The 20,711-nt window shown below is 37.9% G+C and overlaps 2 protein-coding genes across 3 annotated transcripts in view; both read left to right on the forward strand.

Annotated features, from left to right (window-relative positions):
* Positions 1–9,331, forward strand: part of POLE2 (DNA polymerase epsilon 2, accessory subunit) — a 28,672-nt gene extending 19,341 nt beyond the window's left edge. Inside the window, exons 12-19 of the mRNA XM_082452313.1 lie at positions 233–322; positions 496–550; positions 1,268–1,327; positions 1,415–1,492; positions 3,187–3,295; positions 4,146–4,322; positions 6,122–6,189; positions 9,207–9,331. Of these exons, the coding sequence (XP_082308439.1) occupies positions 233–322; positions 496–550; positions 1,268–1,327; positions 1,415–1,492; positions 3,187–3,295; positions 4,146–4,322; positions 6,122–6,189; positions 9,207–9,225 (656 nt within the window). The 3' untranslated portion in view covers positions 9,226–9,331. The remainder of the gene's footprint in view (positions 1–232; positions 323–495; positions 551–1,267; positions 1,328–1,414; positions 1,493–3,186; positions 3,296–4,145; positions 4,323–6,121; positions 6,190–9,206) is intronic.
* A 1,502-nt stretch (positions 9,332–10,833) lies between these two features.
* DNAAF2 (dynein axonemal assembly factor 2) lies at positions 10,834–20,709 on the forward strand. Of its 2 annotated transcripts, XM_082452101.1 has the most exons (3): positions 10,998–14,264; positions 17,291–17,434; positions 18,232–20,709. In XM_082452101.1, exons 1-3 carry the CDS (start codon positions 12,177–12,179, stop codon positions 18,733–18,735), a joined length of 2,736 nt encoding a protein of 911 aa, XP_082308227.1. In that variant the 5' UTR covers positions 10,998–12,176; the 3' UTR covers positions 18,736–20,709. The 2 variants fall into 2 exon arrangements, with proteins under 2 accessions (XP_082308228.1, XP_082308227.1); XM_082452102.1 differs by lacking the exon at positions 17,291–17,434 and having other exon boundaries at positions 10,834–14,264.
* Positions 20,710–20,711: the final 2 nt, after the last annotated feature.

A 20,711-nucleotide genomic window follows, 5' to 3' on the forward strand; every position in this document is an offset into this window, starting at 1 on the left:
CTTAATCTCTCTCTCAGTTTACAGGGATGTTGTGAGGATTAATCAAGCCATTGCAGGGCCTGGCACAAAATAAGTGCTCAATAAATGGGCACTATTATTACTATTTTTTATAATAATGTTATTAAAATAAGGTATTATTTTTAAAATAGTATGGTTTTATTATTTAAAAACTCATGGTTAAAAGATTTTTATATGATTTCTACACTCTATATGTTCATTTCTTCTTTTTTAGGTTATTCACCAGCACCTCCAACCTGCTTTATTCTGTTTGGCAATTTTTCATCTGTACCATATGGAAAAAATCACGTTCAAGCTTTGAAAGGTATTGAGGATCTGTTTAATAAGTGTTTCTACATTTGTATAAACTAAATTGATAAGAAATGATCTATAATATTTTAATTTCATTCAAAATATGTAGAGTTGTAGCTAATCAAATAAAATTTGATTTATGTATATCATATGCAAATTAAATTCAATATCCCTTTAAAATTTTAGATTCCCTAAAAACTTTGGCAGATATAATATGTGAATACCCAAATATTCACCAAAGGTAATGATTTCTTTTGCTATATTTTTTATTTAAAGTGTTATTTAAGAAACACAAAAAATGAATCCTAAGTTAAGAAATGGATGGCAGAAAAAGTTGAGAAAATTAGTACAGTTAAGAGATAAAATTAACCTGCTATCATGATAATGTATGTTACACTCTAGTAGAGATTTATAATGAAAAGTATTAAAAGGAAGAGTGATAATTTCCACCGTATTCCACATTTCTTGGTGACATTACTCTAAGGGTCTAGAGCTATACTCTTCAATATGATAGTCACTGGCCACGTGTATCTCTTTAAATTTAAATTATTTAAGGGAATTCCCTGGCTGTCCAGTGGTTAGGACTCGGTGCTTTCACTGCAGGTGAGTCGGGGTGGGGTGTGGTGACCGGCTTCCATTCATGGTCAGGGAACTAAAACAATCCCATAAGCTTCAGGGCGTGGCCAAAAATTAAAAAATAAAATAAATAAAGATAAAATTCAGTCACTCTGGCCACAGTTCAAGCACTCAATAATTGGACAGTACAGGTTTAGAACATTTCTATCATTGCAAAAAGATCTATTGGACGGTATTGGTCTGAAGCCTTTTAGTAGTTCATTTATTAAAATGTATGAAATTTAATTTTTAAAAATTTGTAATTAAAGGCAATAACTTGGTTTTAGACTACGGGATAGTGGTACAATATTTTTAGAATGAATTATGTTGAATTTTGCTACAGTAGTCGATTTGTGTTTGTTCCTGGTCCAGAGGATCCTGGATTTGGTTCCATCTTACCAAGGTAAGTTTTATTCAGATATTTGCAACAGTAAAGAAAATTCTGTAAAATTTAAAAATGCATACTATATCACATAAATTGTTTTTATAGGCCACCATTTGCTGAAAGCATCACTAATGAATTCAGACAAAGAGTACCATTTTCAGTTTTTACTACTAATCCTTGCAGGTAAATATTAGTATTTTTGTGTTGCGGTTTTTTCCTTTCATTTAACAATTAACCTATTTCTTGGGAATTCCCTGGTGGTCCAGTGGTTAGGACTCTGTGCTTCCACTGCAGGGGGCGTGGGTTTGATCCCTGGTCGGGGAACTAAGATCCCGCATGCCATGGGCGGCGTGGCCAAAAAAAAACAAAAAAAAAAAGTGGGAAAAAATGAACCTGTTTCTTAAAATTTGTCTCTGAATTTTGATTGTTATGGGATAAAAATGAAAAGAAAATTTCTTTCTATCTTAGGTTTCTCAAAACTTTAAAAATGTTTTAACTGTATTTAAATAATTCACTAACACTGAATTTAGAAGCTTAAATAATGGATGGAGATTTAAAAATAGATATTCCAATTACACATCCTTTAAGAAAAGTTACAATGGAAGACTGAAAGGATTACACGTTTACTGTATGTGCTACTCACTGTGACCATAGGCTCTTACTGAGGGAATGCCCTCAGTCTTTGTTTCTCCTCTCTTTTCTACCTACATTCACTCCTTCAGTGACCTTTCCAGTCCAAGGGCTTTAATTACCCTCTGTGTATTGACAACTCCCACATTGATATCTCCAGCTCAAACCTTCTACCAGATTCCACACTTACATATCTGGTTGTGTACTCATCATCTCCCCTTGGATGTCTAATAGACAACTTCAGATTGAACTTCTGATCTTCTTCCCTCATCAGTCCCCAGCCCTGTTCCGTAGCTTTCCTCATCGTAGTTCCTGACACCTTTATCCTTCCAGTTGTTCAGACCAACCTTTGGGATTCTTCCTCACATGCAAGCTTTTAGGAAGTCCTTCAAAACTTTGAAGAAGGACTTCAAAATATATCCAGAATCTGGCCATCTCTCTATACCTCCCCCTCTACAACCCTCTACCATCTTCTCTAGCCTTGATTACTGTAATAGCCTCCTCATTGTTCTCTAGTTTCTACCCCTGCTCCTCTGTAGTCTGTCCTTAACAATGTCAGAGTGATCCTTTAAACCTTAAGGCATGTCACATCCACCCTACTGATTCAGAAAGATGGGCCCCTCATGTTATTCCGTAACAGCCCATATCCTTTGCAATGGTAATCATGGCCTGCATGATCTGGCCCCCAGTTTACTCCGTGATTTCCTCTCCGACTTTCTTCTCCTCCTCATTTATTCCAGCCACTCCAGACTCCTTTTGTTCTTCAAATATGCCAGGCATGTTTCATCTTAGGGCCTCTGCTCTGCCTGTTCCCTCTTCCTGCAGTGTTCTTCCTCTGCATGTCTGCTTGACTTTCTCACCTCCTTCAAGTCTGTGCTCAGAGCAAACTTCATTATGAGCCCTACCTGTTCCAATACTCCTATTTAATACTCCAGCCTTCTAGACCTTCCCTTCCCCTAAATGATTCCTGTTAGCCTTTTTCTTTTTGTCATACACTTAATCATCTTCCAACATACTGTGTAATTATTGTATCTGTTGTTTATTCTCATTACTAGAATAGTGCCAGACACATATTAAGAGCTCAATAAATTACTGTCAAATGAATGGGTGAATAGATTCTGGTTGAATTTTTTCTGTGGTGAACAATGGGAAGTGGGAATGGCTTTGTACTATAAAACATCTTGCCTTTAAAGTTACCTCATATTTTGTTCTGAGGAAGTCACATTCAACTACTGTTTTTATTTCAGAATTCAGTATTGTACACAAGAAATTATTGTCTTTCGTGAAGACTTAGTGAATAAAATGTGCAGAAACTGTGTCCGTTTTCCCAGTAGCAATTTGGATATTCCTAATCATGTAAGTTGTGTCTTCTTTATTAAGGTATCTTAATTACATGTGGCTTTATATAAAATTTTGTTAAGCCACTTAATCACTTGCCCTTTTGTTGTTTTTATTTATAGTTCAAAATAATTTCAGCACACTTTTGTCAGTAAGGTAATTTTTGTTCCTAAATCAGTGTTTCTCAATTTTCTTACTGACGTATCCCCTAATGGGCAGAAGAAAGCCCCGAAGTAGCAGGAAGTTTCTTTGGAGGTTCTTGTTTTGCCTTTAGAACTCATAAATCTTACATTGTACTTCTATATATATATATATATTTGTTTAAATAAAATGTTTATGTTTATCGTGTTTATTAAGTATTTCGTATGATTTGCCCACATCAGGAGGATGTGTAGTGTTTATCTTGTAGCTTCAAGATTCCCAGTTGTCAATCACTGGTTACATGTACCCTCATTTGGAAGTATGGAAGTAGATCATACAGAGCACTTTTAGTATGTATTTTATAACATTTAAAGTGTATGTAGGCTAAGTATATATTCTTGGCATTACTCAAGCTGTGGAATTATTTTTAGATGAACAGAATTAGTAAATGAGTTTATTATACAGCTAAGAATACAATTGCTCCAAAATGACTATTTGAGGGAGTAGCTTTTATGGTGTTGAATGAAAACTCATAAATTTCTCCTAAAATACAGGATAGTTGATTTCATTTTATATCAGTTTTCCCAAGGTTTTGTAATTCAGTTTTCGCAACTGTTTCTCAAATTTTCTAAGTCACTTTGGTAATTAGTATTTAATTTGAAATTCTTTGTTGCTCTTTTAGCTTTTACAAATGCACTGAAGTTTGTTTTGTGTCATTCTTTTGTAGTTTGTAAAGACTATCTTATCCCAAGGACACCTGACTCCTCTCCCTCTTTATGTCTGCCCGGTGTATTGGGCGTATGACTACGCTCTGAGAGTGTACCCTGTGCCTGACCTACTTGTCATCGCAGACAAATACGATCCTTTTACTTTGACCAATACCGAATGCCTCTGCATAAACCCTGTAAGAATGTAGTTAACATTATGTAGTCATAATTTGTCAAGATTAGAGTGTTACTTCTTTAAATTTAAAATATATGTTTAATCAATTACTGTTGGAGTAAAAATATACTATAAATGAAACACTGAATTAATTTGGTATAAACAGAAAGTTCTTAAACTTTCAAAAGAGTATGTGACTATAAAGTAATGTGACTTCTTTCTTAAAAAAGAAAAAAAAATGCACCAAAGCTTATAAATCCAGATGAGTATTTTCCCCCTTCAAAGTAACTTGCCTTGGGATTCCTTGGGATTCCTTTCTGGAAATTACTTTCAGAGCATGTATTCTGTTCTCTTTAAACATGTTAATGGTACTTGTCCTTTGAGGAGGATTTTTTGTTGTTGTTGTTATTGTTGTTGTTGGAAATTGTCCAAGTCCCCAAAATCTAAGACTGATAAATGTGGAAATTCTTACTGGGACACAGTTTAATATTTCATTTTTATGCAGAACCTTGAAATTGCTTCAGCATCTTCAAGTTGCTTCTGAATTTCTATACAAGTATGGTTGACTTTTTGAACTTGGGGTCTAAATGCTGCATAATGTTGCTTTTTATGTCAAATATCTTCACTAGTGATTTTTAATCTGTATGTTTCCTTGATTCTTGTGAATTTTAAACTTTAGTACTTTTTTATTTCATCTAGGCCATTCCTAGAAACATCATTCCTTACTGCTTTTCTCACACACACATTTATTTTGTCTGGCTTCTGCAACCACAGAACTACTGACATTTTGGACCAGATAATTCTTTGTTTTGGGGCACCATCCTGTGCATTGCAGGGTGTTTAGCAGCACCCCTGACCTCCATCCACTAGATGCCTGTAGCAGCCCCCAGTTGTAACAATCGAAAATGTCCTCAGATACTTGCCAAATGTCTCCTAGGAGACAAAAATTGTCCCTGGTTGGGAGCTACTGCTCTAAGGATGAGCACAGTCAGCTGATTTGGTTTCATTGTTTGAAATTTGTGGCCCTAATTTTTGTAGAATCTTTATTCACATTTCAATATTCTTGTCACAATGAGGCTATTTCCTTATTTAAATTGAACGCTTTGGGCATTCTCATAGTTAATGCTCTATTTGAAACCACTTTATTTCTGAATTTTTCCACTCTTTCATACTGTAAATGAGTAAACAACCAGTTCCTACACCATCATTATATCTTTTTAACCTTATTTATACCTTTTGGGCAAGCCCAAAACTTGGTTTTGACATTGCTTCATCCTTTCTTGATACTTATTCCCATTAATGAATACCTGCAATGGGCCAGACATTGAGCTAGTGCCAGGGACACAAAGACTGAAAAGACAGAGTCTGCTCAGTAACTTTAGAGTTTAGTAATGGCCAGACAATTGTATGTGTGACTACTGCTCAGTTGTTTTGGGGGCACAATGGCAGGGCATCAAACCCAGATTTTTACTGGGGTGAGGGTCAGGAAAGACTTCTCGAACATGATGTTGGAGTGTCTTATATGCTTATTTAGCATCACCCAGTACTGTTTATTTCTTATACTAAGTAGAACCCCTCCTAAGCATTTCTAGTCACATTTGTTAGCATAACTGTTCTAGTCAACTTGACTTTTTGCTTCAAGTGGAGATATTTTATAGTAATATTTTTTCTCTATAAAGAGCATACAAAAATTTGTCTCATTACTTTATAGTCACATCTTGTAACTTTATTTTTAAGTTAGGAGCAAGGAGTTTGATTTTAAAAATAGGGATTCTTTTTTAAAAGTTGAGTATTCACTTATGGGCATTTTTCTCTCCAAAGGGCTCTTTTCCAAGAAGTGGATTTTCATTCAAAGTTTTTTATCCTTCCAGTAAGATAGTAGAAGATAGGTAAGTGTGCCCTCAGAAACAGCAAGAAACAGCTGTCTCTTGGTGTAATATTGCTAAAATTCAGATGTTCTGTAGGTGTGCTGAAGTTTTTAAAAGTCTACAGTAGCTCATTGGAAATGTTCTAGGCTGAACTTACTGTGTTCATGCTGGGAGACACAGAATTGTATGTACTTGATGGCACATTTGTATGAAATAGACCAAGAACTGTTTTCTGAGGGAAATCTCAGACTGGCTGTGGAGGTGGGCTAGTTCTTTTACAGGCAGACTCCTGATGACGTTATTATTCCAAGAGGTCAGCCTTGCCGGCCACATGGTTGGTTCTCAAAACCTAGGTAATCTGCCTTAAATTGGCAGCAAAGAATTGTAGGGGAGCTGGGTTGAGTGTGGTGATGGTGAGGGGTTGGAGTTGGGGGGAGGTCTTGGGGAAAAGAGAATAATCACCTGTTGGGTACTGGTTTTCAGAGGGTGTCCTGTGGACCACGTGCATCAGAATCCTCTGGGGTCCTTGTTAAAAATGTTAAGTTCCAGGATCCCATCCCAAACTTATCAAATGTCTCTCTCTAGTTGTAGGGCCCAGAAATCTGCCTTTTTAACAGTTTTCCTTAGATTCAGGCATCCTAACGTGTGATTTCTTGGTTAATTATATTTTGTTTCCCACCTCCAGTTAAGAACAGTAACCAAATACCTCCAGGTTCTCAGAGAATATAACCTTGAACACCCAACCCAATTGTCTTTTTTTACTTTTTGTAATTAACATCTTTATTTAAATAAAAACACAAGTACATGATAAAAATTTCAAACAAAGCTTAAAAGTATAAAATTGAAAAGGAAAAAGTAGCTCCGTTTCCTAACCCTGAAACCATGATTAGCAGCTTCTTATATATATTTCTTGAAAAAAATTTCTGCATTACTTTTGCTGCTCAGTATTCATGGAGGATTAAAGTCCGTTCACTTTGGGATATTCTAAATTTTATTCTTGGATTCACTCATTTGACGTGTATTTGAATCTTACTGTATTCCAGGCACTGCTTAGTTTTTGGAATATAACCAGACAGATACTCTTATAAAAGTCACTGATATTCCAGCCTCTATTCCATAAGCTGAATATGTGTTTGACTTCACCTAGCCCACAATGAATCCTTAAACAAATTTTTTTTGACTTGGAATGCCTTTAGGTAAAGGCAACGCTCTTACCAGTCTCAACCACTCGCTGTTGTTGACAGTGATTTTGTGACCCCAGGATTAGGTCACCTCTGGCGCATATTTTGTCCACCTTTTTAAAATTTTTTCTTGGCCACGCCATTCAGCTTGTGGGATCTTAGTTCCCCAAACAGGGATTGAACCCAGGCCTTCGGCAGTGAAAGCGCAGAGTCCTAACCACTGGACCACCAGGGAATTCCTATTTTGTCCGCCTTTAGATTGACTTTTACTGAACTGAGATTTGGTATAAATTCACAGACATATAAAACTTATTCTGCTATGAAAACCAATAGTGGGCACTTTCAACAGATCTCAGGACAAGAGAAATCTGTGTCTGTCCCAAGCAACTGTTTATTTTCATCTTGGGGAGACTGTAAATCTACTAATAGACTCTCTTTGTGTTAGCTGCCAGGAAGCACAGCCAAACGTGCAGCCCACCTCTACAGCAGCAGAGGAATTACTAGCATAAATGTTGGCTGCGGCTCTGGCTTCCTCTTCTTTTCTGATCTGTATTTTTCTCTTACCTGAATTTCCTGATTTCCTTACTTTTATCTTTTTATTATATCTATCTTGGCAAACCAGTTAATATTTTTTTAATGAGTTGGGAGATAAGCAAATAAACCACAATAGGAAATTAACCGATTTATTATGATAGCACAAGACACTTGTTACATTTCTTGTAATGTTCCCTGATTGCCATGCAGAATTGTTAATCTAAGTACAGTGCTTAGAATCTAAGCACTGTATACAGACTTCTATGACAGTTCTAACACACCGTTTTAGTCACTTATGTGCCTGTCCCTCTTAAAAGTTTCTAGAACAGTCCTTGACTTGCAGTTGACATTCACTGTTAAGTTGAAATAGTTGGTCCCTTTATCATCTGTGGAGTCAGATGCTGAAAACCCTTGACATAATTTCCAAACTATAATTTAGTAGTGATAATTTGAGGAATTTTTTCAGTGCTGGATCCAACAGGTTGATGTATGGTTTTTTTGTTTTTTTTTTGAGAGAGAAAAAATTTTCATGATATAGTGAAATAATTTGGTTTTACTGCTACTTAGTTTCTCCCAAAAAGAATTTTTTTTCTTAGAATATTTGTGAAATCATATTGTAGAGTTAACCACAGAAATGTAGCCAAAGTAGATAAGGTTTACCCCTGTTTCAACATGTGCTCTCAAAGACAGTTGTTTTATTTAAAAACACAATGTTGGTGATGTAGGGGAGAAACGCCCATTCTCACACAGAGTTGGTCAGAATAAAAAATGGTAAAAACTTTTTTCTTAAGACCTCAACTGCATATATCAGCAATTCCATTTCTAGGAATTTATCCTACAGGTATACTTGGGTTTATGCATAAAATTGGGTACAGCTCTTTTTACTGTAGTTTTTATAATTGCAAAACAAATAGCTTAAATGTTTATCTATTTAAAAGTTATTCAGAACTTTTCTAATTTATATTAAATTTCAAAGCCATAGAGGAAGGGATTAGTTAAAAATTATAAATATGTGTTTATTACTAATTGAAAAAAGGGGTAGAATAGTGTTCATTGTATTCTACCACTTGTGTGTTTTTAAAGCATTTACCCCACACACATGCTTGTATATGATTAGACAATCTTTATAAGGATATACTGTTGCTTCTGGAGAGCAGAAATAGAGGGTGAGACAGACTTATTTTTCACTGTGTCCCCTTTTGAATTTGGAACAATATGCATGTATTGACCTATTTTTAAAATTAACTAAAACTAAATATTAAGAAATGTACAATAACTTAGGTTTCCAAAATGTTTAATTTTATGAATATTTTCTTTTTTCAGCAAACTCCAAGGGTTTTGAGATTCTTAAAGACCATCTGAAGAAACAGAATTCATCAATTTTCTGCTTAATTTTATATTTTATGTAATTTTGATATTAAGTTACAATAAAATTACGGTAAACTTTAGGATGTTCTGCTTAAATTTCTATTTTATGAAATTTTGATATTAAAGTAAACACGATGGGGCTTCCCTGGTGGTCCAGTGGTTAAGACTCCATGCTGACAATGCAGGGGGCCCGGGTTCAATCCCTGGTCAGGGAACTAGATCCCGCACATGGCAACTAAACGCACACCGCCGTGAAGATCCTGCACGCGGTAACGAAGATCCCACATGCCGCAACTAAGACCCGGCACAGCCAAATAAATAAGTAAATATTTTTAAAATAAATAAAATAAAATAAACATGATGGTATACTTTACAAAGCTTTATAGGAAAAATATTTTCTGCATAATCTTTTAGGAAAAATATGAAAATGTGTAAAAATATATAATCCAAGTATACATTTGTTTAAAAATTTAAGTTTCATTATTTCTGTACTAGTTACACGCTAATGTTCACCATAAGAGTCTTAATAGTATATTCAAGAATTGCAAATTGTTTAAATTTCAAGTCACAGAATCTATTCTAATGATAGTGAAAACCTTTGTTTCAGGATATTACTATGATATTCATTACATAATTACCTTTTGGCACTGAAAATTTAAAAACACACTGTCCCCAGAGTTTTTACATTTAAAAGGAATAATACTCACTTTGAAGCAGACTGTTTTGCTATTTTGGGTATAATAACTCAACACCATGCACTTATCTATTAGTTTATGGGGGGGGGGGGACTATGATGATGGCCCAGAAATGAATCTGAACGACAGGAAGTTGTTAAACGTACAAAGAGTATTTCAAATGTAGGAATAACCTTTTTTTTTTTTATAAATTTATTTATTTATTTTTGGCTGCGTTGGGTCTTCATTGCTGTGCACGGGCTTTCTCTAGTTGCGGCGAGCGGACGTACTCTTTGTTGCAGTGCGTCGGCTTCTAATTGCGGTGGCTTAGGCTCTAGGCACTTGGGCTTCAGTAGTTGTGGCACGCAGGCTTCAGTCGTTGTGGCTCGCGGGCTCTAGAGCGCAGGCTCAGTAGTTGTGGCGCATGGGCTTAGTTGCTCCACGGCATGTGGGATCTTCCCGGACCAGGGATCGAAACTGTGTCCCCTGCATTGGCAGGCGGATTCTTAACCACTGCGCCACCAGGGAAGTCCCAGGAATAATAATATTACAGAAAGCCTGGAATGGAAGATATTTCTTTCAAAGCTTTTTGGGGAAGAGATACTGATAAAAAAATAAAAATGACACCGAAAGAAAATTCCTCAAGAAATGTAATCTGAATGTTGTGATAAGTGAATTCTGGTTAAGGATGAAGTGGCAATTTGAGATGTGGTTTAAGGATGTAAAATTTCAGAGTATTAGAAGAGGTCTGATGTTAGAAGAGCAAGATTGAGCTTTAATTTCAAGAATAGCCTGGAAATTTTGACTAAAGGTGAAATCAAGGCATAAGTTCAAAAGCTACTAGATTACTTGGGAAAATTTACAATTTGGGCCTTGAAAGTGAAATAGAAACTGCAAGGTTGTTGGTCCAGTTACAAGAACCATAGAGCTAAATATGAAAGATTTCTTTAGGAACACATTTAATGCCTAAAAAGATAGGGTACGTTTACGGGTTAGCAAGGTGACGTAAGATGAAGCAGAGCAGTTAACTATGTACGAGCCGATAAGTTGCCAGAATCAGGCAATAATTATTAGAATAAGACAGGAACTAGAATCAGGTGGAGGTGGACATTGTCTGGAAAGAGGTCTGAAAAATGGGCTAGCAGAGGAACAGCACTGCAAGGGTATCCAGAGCTAATACTCTGGGGCACAGAGAAGTGGTGTGCTCCCCGACTTGGTGTTTTATCAGCTGAAGCACGGCTGACCGCACCGCAGAAATCTGGGTATGAGGCACCGTCATGTGACATTATGCCTTAGGGGCCAGGTAGATCACACAAGACGGGAGTAGGCTGAGATTTCTCTGCTGTGAGAAAAGCCAACACTTGGTCTCAGTGTGGGGAAACCACAGGAAGTGCCAGTGCATGTGATGAGGTAGGAGAGAAACCTGGATGGTGTCTCGACATTGAGGTAATGCCAACATTGTGTTAAATGTTGCTGAGAGTTGCAACAAAATGAGAACAGAAAAGTGATCACTGGATTTAACAAGTACCAATTAATAACTACCCCAATCAATAAATATTCTTCTATAATATCTATTTGAATGGCTGCATAGAATCCCATTGCATGGCTGTACCAAAATCTGCTCAACCAGTCCCACTGTTGAATTCTTAGCTTCTTCCCAAACTTTTAGAATCATGATGTTTCTTGAGCATGCTCTCAAAGTTGGAATTGCTGGATCAAAAAAAGTATGCACGTTCTAAAGGTTTTTTATACAGCTACCAAACTACTCTCTAGAAAGGTTTTATTAATATAATTCTACCACCCCAAGGAAATAGAGTAATTGTTTTTAAAAAAACCCTTTTCCATTTTGATAGGTGATATGTAGTATCTTATATTTGCATTTTTATTATTAACGAAGTCATATGTTTACTGATCATTGGCTATTTATGAATAGCCTGCCCATAATATCTCTTGCACCAAATGAGAGTTGTAAACAGGGCAAATTGGTGAAATATCTAGAAGACTGAAATGCTGGTTTAGCGAAGTGAATAAAGCATATAAAGTTGTTAGAATCACAGCTTGTGAATGTATTGGCTTTGTAACTTTCGTCAGGTAACTTCTCAGGTCCCATCTTCTTATCTGTGAAATGGGGATTAGGTCTACCTTGAAGTGTTGTGAACAATGGATAACGTACATGATGCTGTTAATTATGACAATTATTCAGATGGTTATTTTGCAGAGGTAACTGCACCATGGCACAGGAATCTAAAAAATGCATAACGTTGGTTTGAAGAAACTAAGTCTATTTCTGATATTTCCGTCACCCCTATTCCTGCCCCTCCTCCCGGGTGTTGGTGGTGTCACTATGGCAACGAGCACACGCTGCCCGAGGCTCAGTTCTCTGGCGGTTACAGACCTCCACCGCCTCACTCTCCGCAGACCAGCGACTCTACGACGCGTTCCTCCCACTCGGCCTCAGATTCATCTCCCTTGGCCCCTGGGCAAGGAGCCGAGGGGCAGCATGGCCAAGGCGGCAGCCTCTTCGCCGCTGGAAGACTTGGACCTGAGCGGAGAGGAGGTCCAGCAGCTCACCTCCGCCTTCCAGGACCCGGAGTTCCGGCGAATGTTCTCCGAGTACGCCGAGGAGATTACGGACCCCGAGAACCGGCGGCGCTACGAGGAGGAGATCACGGCCCTGGAGCGTGAGCGCGGAGTGGAGGTGCGGTTCATGCACCCGGAACCGGGCCACGTGTTGCGCACCAGCCTGGATGGGACCCGGCGCTGCTTCGTGAACGTGTGCAGCAACGCGCTGGTGTGCGCGCCCAGCAGCCGGCCCGGCTCCAGGGGCGCGGCATCCGGCAGCCAGTGGTCCCTGCCCTACAGCCTGGCGCCGGGCCGCGAGTACGCTGGGGGCCGCGGAAGCCGCTACACCGTCTACGACGTGGTCTTCCACCCAGACGCGCTCGCGCTGGCCCGACGCCATGAGCGCTTCCGCCAGATGCTGGACGCCACGGCCCTGGAGGCCGTGGAGAAGCAGTTCGGCGTGAAGTTGGACCGCAGGAATGCCAAGATCCTGAAGGTCAAGTACAAGGGGACCCCGGAGGCCGCCGTGCTACGCACGCCCCTGCCCGAGGGCTCCCCGGCCCGGCCCGATGGGGAGCCGGAGAGCCCTCTCCCCGATTTCCCCTACCCCTACCGGTACCCGGAGGCCGCCGGGAGCGCTGCGATCCCCAGGCCCCAGGCGCCCTCCCCTCCGGAGGCCGTCCTGCAGCCCGCCCCCACCGAGCCTAGCTACAGCGTGGTGCAGCGCCACCACGTGGACCTCCAGGATTACCGCTGCTCTCGGGACTCGGCCCCTAGTACTGTGCCCCAGGAGCTGGTGGTCACCATCGAGCTGCCGCTGCTGCGCTCGGCCGAGCAGGCGGCGCTGGAAGTGACGGGAAAGCTGCTGTGCCTCGACTCGAGGAAACCCGACTACCGGCTGCGGCTCTCGCTCCCGTACCCGGTGGATGACAGCTGCGGCAAGGCGCAATTCAACAAGGCCCGGCGGCAGCTGGTGGTCACGCTACCTGTGGCGCTGACCGCCACGCGCCCGGAGCCCGCCGCGACCCCGGAAGAGGCCGCCGACCGGCCCGGAACTGACGGCGCGCCCTGCGCTTCCGCTCACCAGGGGCAGGCGGGCCCGGCGCGGGTTGGTGGGGCGGACGGAGGCTCGGATCCCAGCCGAACCGGGACTGCAGACGCCGGAATCACCACCCCGGACGCCGACGGGGAGGAGCGCGTCTCAGAACCCGAGGAGCGGGATTTCAGCGGGCAAGAGAGATCAACAGCAGGCATCCGGGAGGAGCCGCCTCCCGGAGCTGGAAACTCACCTGGGGACGGTGGCGGAGGCGCTCCTAGTACTTCATCCGGGGACCTTGACAGGGGGTCTTCTGCAGGAAGAGTGAGTGCGCGCCGAACTCTCGGCGTGGAGGCGCTGGAGGCCCGGGAAGGCACCCGCAGGGAGCCAGCTGATCGAGCCATGGGTGCTCCCGGGACCGACCGCGGGGAACCTCTGTGTCCGCCTTTGCAGTGTAATCAGGATGAAGAATCCCTGACTCTGCTCATTCAAGTGCCTCGGATCCAGCCTCAAAGTCTTCAAGGGGAAGTGACTCCCCTCTGGTACAAATTGTCCTTCTCCACCCAAGACTTAGTTTATTATTCCTTCTTTTTGCAATTTACTCCAGGGAATAAGCTGAATACCAAAGAACCAGTGGTTAGCATTTCTTCAAACAATGCAGTGATAGAACTGGCCAAATCTCCAGAGTGCCATGGACAGTGGAGAGAGTGGTATTATGGTTTAAACAACGATTCTTTGGAGGTAACAGTTCTTTCTAGAGTCCTAATATTTGAAATATTCTGTTCCGCTTACTATCACAGGCACACTCTCAGTTTATCCTAAACAAAGGATTTTCCATTATAACTTCTCTCCTGATGACTTGAAATTGATGCACTTGATGAAAGATGTTAAGTACACATTAAACGAATATTGAAGAAAACGAAAAAAACTTAACGCATCCTCTCTGGTGGATGGGTTTCAAATCTTCACAGTTGTCCTTGAGAAGGGCTGTAACTTTAGTCATATTCTCAAAGGGGTTGTGACACAAATAGGTTTAAGAGGTATTCTATTATGGCCATATTTTAAGTTTGTAAATAGCTTTTTCCAACCTTAGAAAGTAAATAATAGTTTACTTCCGGAGAGCAAAAGTAACTCAGCCTGTGCCACAGTTCTTTTGTAGGAAAACCAACTCGCAGGTGTGAATCTAAATCCCTTGCCCTCTCGGCCATATGGTACTGCTTAATTTCAGTCGCTGATATTGGTGGGTTTGTCTTCTGGTGGGCCTTATATTACATTGAAATTACCTCTTTTTGCATCTGTTTTAATCTGTTGCCTGCTAGTACTTGGCACAATGGCTGGCATTTAACAAAGTGTAATATAAGCCTTTGTTGGTACCAACATCACATCAGCTACATCTCTTTTGGGCAAAAACTGGGGCTGCGCATTATCAAGTTTACCTAGGATATCATTTTGTAGTTGCTACTATACCTTTCAGATTATTGAGGATCTTGAGATTCAATATTCCAGTACTATTGTCAAATACTGGAAAGAAAAAAAAGTTTGACGTTCTATAGAACTTTTTAAACTCATAAGTGAACAATTAATTGGTATTTTTGATTGAGGTTTGTATCAATGTTACATGTAAATTTTTTTAGCTCTTTTAAGATATTCAAGGGTTAAATTCCCAAATTCATAACACTAGTTGCACAGATTATATATTAAAAATTAAGTTTGGGGCCTGCCAGGAAGTTTTACTTCTTCCTGTGTTTTTCTAGAAATTTGCTAATAAGTTAAATTTTTATTTTATGAGGTGTATCTTCTGTGAGAAGTGGTTAATTTGAAACCCTCCAAAAATGGTAAATAGCCAGGGCTAGGTAAGATACTTTGTGAGAATATACAATATGAAATCGACTATCTGTTTATGTCATCAGAAGGGGGAAATTTAGGAAAGGGCAGTCGTTTTCCTGTAATTGTTTCAATAAATGTGAGAATAACTCACAATGTGGGATAAAAGCTATATGGACAAGCATTTGAGAGAATACTAAAGAATATATTTTCATCTGATTTTCCAGTATGTGAACATTATTTTAGCAAGAAACTAAGACCAAAATGGGATCAGGGCAACTGTGTTTTATATCTTTGAAGCTGGAATAGATTTATAATTACTTAATTAATCATCACATTTGCTGAGGCTGATGGAACCATAATGTTCAATTTTTTTTCTTTACATTTTACTGGACCAGGCTGTAAGTATTAAAGTGAATTTTTAAAAATAATCACAGGAGTATTTTGTGGGTAGATATATAATGATTACATTAATATATGCATTATATGAAAATAATTATAGAGACTAATTTGTGGCTGTCAAGGTCAGAATTTGATACTTTACACATAAACAAGCAGAAAATAAATTTCTATAAGCCTTAAATATTCACTGGGAATTTTCCTAGAGCATTAGGACCACTGAATTCAGTATCTTTTATAGTAAAATCAGTCATTAGACTGAGAAGGCAAGTTTATGCAAATCCTTTGTATTTTAATCATAACCAGTTCCATTATAAATATTATTCTTCCCTGAGGTAACTAAACTATTTGGTGTATTTTTTTGCAGTTAACGTGTAAGTCTTTTGCAGAGACATGCACCTTAGAAATGCTTTTGATTTGGTGGGGTGGGGGGAGCGGAATGTTTCTACAGTACAGTGTTATTCTAGATCTTCAAATAACAGCAAGGCAAAGTCCTCCAAATGTAAAGTTTTTCTTTCACCAAAGTTCACTTGTTTAGTAGGTGTTCACAGTTTAAATAGTGTTTAATAGAAGGGAACTTGAAACTTGTCTCTTTCTGATCCCCCCACCCAATCTGGACCAAATAATGAATTGTGTTTATTTGTAATTAATTTGTTTACATTCAAGTACAGAGGAAAATACTTTTATTTGGAGCAACAGTGAACTGATTTTAAGAATTTTAAATATAGTTGTTCCTTCAAAGCCCTAACTGTATACTTATGTTCACTTGACGTATTTGAATATGAACAAATTGCTTTGTGTTTGGGATTCTGGTGGAAATGATTTTTGCATATCCTATAGTTTGGAAATCTACCTCATTCCTTTTTTTTTTTAAATTGTATTTAAATATAGTTGATTTACAGTGTTGTGTTTCCTTATTTTTAAAAAAAAATTTTATTGAAGTAGTTGATTTACAGTTTCCTTATTCTTATATAAAGCTATATGCTAGTGTTGCAGTGATTATCACAGTGCTTAAAAATGGAATATACTTCTGTTAGATAAAATATTACACTTGGCTCTTACCTAGCCAAGAACTAAAAGGCAAACTGGTCACACAAAATTTAAATAGATCCTGTCTGTGTATCTTTTGCTGACTCATTAGGAAGTGTTGTAAAATTAAATTACATTTTCTAGCTTGGACTGCATTTATAACTCTAGAGGTGATGTTATTCTTACAAAATAGAGGGAAAAAAAAAAGGAAGATAATTTGTAAGTAAGATTACCTGGAGGGAAAACATACCTCAGATTTAATAGAGACCTAGAAAAGGAACTAAGACTTTTTTCTTTTAGGGTCTTTTCCTATATATATATATGTACTCTTGCTGTTCTTATTGCTCTGTACAATACTCAGTTTTCTTTTGCCAAAACAGCATAGGAATAACATTAAAATAAACATTTTAAAAGTGCAATTCTGAACTGTGTGAGAACTTTTATGAGCTGTTTTTAGATACAACTCTGTCAAGTATGACCAATAAGGTAGAATATTTTTTCTCTTTTTATTTTAGGAAAGGTTATTTGTCAGTGAAGAAAACGTTAATGAGTTTCTTGAAGAGGTCCTGAGCCCTCCATTCAAACAGATAATGCCCCTAACCCCACCATTAATTGAAGTTCTTCAGGTTACTGATAGTAAGATTGAAATACATGCAAAGGTAAGGATTTTGGTGGGCTCTATAGAGTAGTGATTTGGGACAAGGTTGAAGCCTAACAAATAACTTAATTCTTGGTTTTCTTTATATCATAACTTTAAACTAAATGGACATGATGGCTGGGAAGAGTGATGTTAAGAGGAATAAAGACTTTTTTATATGTATTTTACTATTAAACATCTGCAGTTCATTTTCACTTATGTTATCTCCTTTAATCCCAAAATAACTGTCCAGTGAGGAATAGAGAGAAACTAACATTTGGGAATTATGAATATTAGTCCAGGGACAAACAGCTTTTTTTTGACTCTCAAACCATGGGAATTATGTCATCCAGTTTGTTCATTCTTTCTAGTTGAACTTAAGTTTGGTTATTTTTATAGTCTTCAGTATTGGACACAAATGAGTAACTAGCACAATTGACTTGTAATGTGAATTCAGGGGAAAGAGGCTCTAAAGAATCACAGAAATACAAGAAAATTCAAGAAATTCAAGAATGCCCTTATAAGAATGACTGCTAATGGGTTTTACAGGCCATGTTAAAAGGTTTGTAGGCCAGGATTATTTTATCCTGAAAGAGATGAAGGGTCAATGAAAGTATTTAATCAGAGAATCAATGCCAGGTTTGCATGATTAAAATATGACTGGCAGCATTTGGAGAATGACTTTGAGGGGGAAGCCAGAGGGCTTATCTGTAAGTCTACTGGGTTATTCCTTCACAACTTAAAAAAGTTTCCAGCGGGTACAATTTACTTTTCTATTTGTTTCAAAGAATTATTAATTTGCTGTTTCTCTTGACATAGTTGCAAGAATGTAGTAACTCTGAGCAGCTTCATGAGAAGGAAGAAAGAGTCAATGAAGGAAGTCATCTAACTGAAAAAGAAAGTCTAGAACATGCTACTACCTCAGCTGATTCCAATTCATCTGTAGCAGTCAAAGTACTAGAAACAGACAGTTGTGGTTCAGTTGCATGCATGCAACAAGGGGCCCTTGATGTTTCTCAAAAGCCGTTTGCAAAGTCTCAGCAACCTGAGTCAAAAATGGAACCTGAATTTACAAAAGACGAAAGTGCTGTTCACTCAAATGACGAAAAAGATAATTTAAAAGAACCAGTAATAACTGAAGAGAAAGAATTAGATGGAGATCACCCATCTTCATTACTGAACAAAACTGCAGTTCACAATACACCTGGTTTTGACAACATAAAGGAAACCAATAAGCAGGATGGTAGTGTGCAGATTATTAAAGATCATGTGACTCATTGCTCATTCAGTTTTCAGAATTCTTTGCTTTATGACTTGGATTAATTCTGTATCATCTTAGAATTTAAAGGTTGAGTAAAAACTTATGGACTAAAAATAGATTCTGTTTACTATCTTAAAACCAAAGGTATTCAAGAAAGTATAAAATTAAAATTTGCAATTTTTATTCTCATGGGGAAACTGAAGCTATTTTTTTGCATGTAGAGAGTTTATATATACAAAGCTTCCTTAATTATGGAAATAAGTTTTGTGATTCCTCTGATGTATATTTTTTCTAATAGTTAAACATTTAGTTTTAATACAACCTATTTATATTTACTTCTGTGTTGTTTTTGGCTTCTTTTGCCATTACTTTAATAAAGTTTCAAAATAAATATTCATTAAGTTGTGTCTGTCACAAAGTAATTCTAAATGCAATTAACTAGAAGCACACTAGAATGCATGTGTTGGGGGGAGGAGAATCTCAAAACTACGCATTTATAAGTCTCACTAAATAGGATGTGCTTATGCTTGTCATAGAGATTCTGAGAGGAAAGAACTTTACTAACCAATATTAAACGATCCAAACAATACAAAGACACTGAAATTTAGTATTTTTGCTTCACCTCTGTATTTTACTCTTCTCATATGTAAGTCACCATGTATATATATACGTGTGTATACATATATAAATAACAGGTTATTAATGACCTTGAAAATTCGAAATTTTAAAAGAATTATTTGGAAATTATTCAAACATCCCTTGGTTTTATAGAATTAATTTACAAATTTTAGAACAGGACAATTAAAATGACCTAAGAATTTGCTCCAATAGGAAAACTGTCTTCATTATATTATTACATGAAAACAACAACAAAAGCTAGTGTTTTCTAATCAATTTCTTTTATAACACCTAAAAGAGGGCAGCAGATAATTTATCTAACAGTGGCTAAGTTATGAATTTTGTGGCATAGTATTTTTATTTGAGGCCAGGAGAAAATCTCAATAGATTTTTTTTTTCCTCACAAAAAATTTTAGGACAACATGAAAGACAATATAGAAAGGAAAATATTTGTTGATCTAATCGCTGACCCCAAGGCCTTGAGCTGATCTATTTCTGTTCCAAAAACAGCTACTAATTCAAACCTCTGGCCTTACCTTAGTCCTGGAAACTACTTAATTTCTTTAGTCCTTTGAACTAGGGAGGTCAGGTCAGAGCACCAAAAACTGGTACAAAGCCTAGCAGTTCATTCTGATTTACATTTATAACCCCAGTAAAACCTGGAACCAGAGGGCTGAGGGCAGTATAAAGGTAGCTCATAAAGCAAGAGAACTATTTGCTCCATTGTAGATGACCATATACATTTTTCAACCATAATAGGAATCTTAATTTGATGGAAAAATAGTTTTGAGACTGTCCATTAGGTACACAGTTTTCTTAGATTGAAATAACTATTGCAGTACCTACACAGAAAGTAGTCTATCTTTGTGGTTGAATACAATTATATACTGTTAAGGGAAACTTCCGTGTTAAATATGGAGTAAATTTTAAGCCTGCTTCCTATTATTTACTGTGTCTGTCCTTTTAAAAAGTATGATTTCTGTTAAAATAAAGCTGGAACTACAACATGTTTCACTTTGGCAGGACTGAACTTTGTATCATTTCTGGCTGTACTTCACTTACACAGCAGCTTTTTACTGCTCATTATCTATGCCTGACTAATTTGAAAGCCAGTTTCTTCCAAAGGGATGCACTGTCAAGAGCTGGGTTTTCTTTATTTCAAACTCAGTTATACAATGTACAGATAATATGTAATGCTAACTTTAAACCTTGTAGAATGTCTTTACTGGATTCTGGTGTAAAAATTTATTCTGCAAAATGATTAGGAATCTTTTTATGCAAAAATGAGTATTTTATTTTGGCAGCACTAAAAGAAAAAAAAAAAAAACCACTGTATTTCTACATTGAGGTGAAAACAGTGTTTAAACTTTCCTATCAAATACATTCCAAAAGAAAGTGTGTTCTATGAAGGTTCCAAAGC

The sequence above is a fragment of the Balaenoptera physalus genome (assembly GCF_965194825.1).
Source record: "Balaenoptera physalus genome assembly, chromosome: 2".
NCBI classification, from domain to species: Eukaryota; Metazoa; Chordata; class Mammalia; order Artiodactyla; family Balaenopteridae; genus Balaenoptera; species Balaenoptera physalus.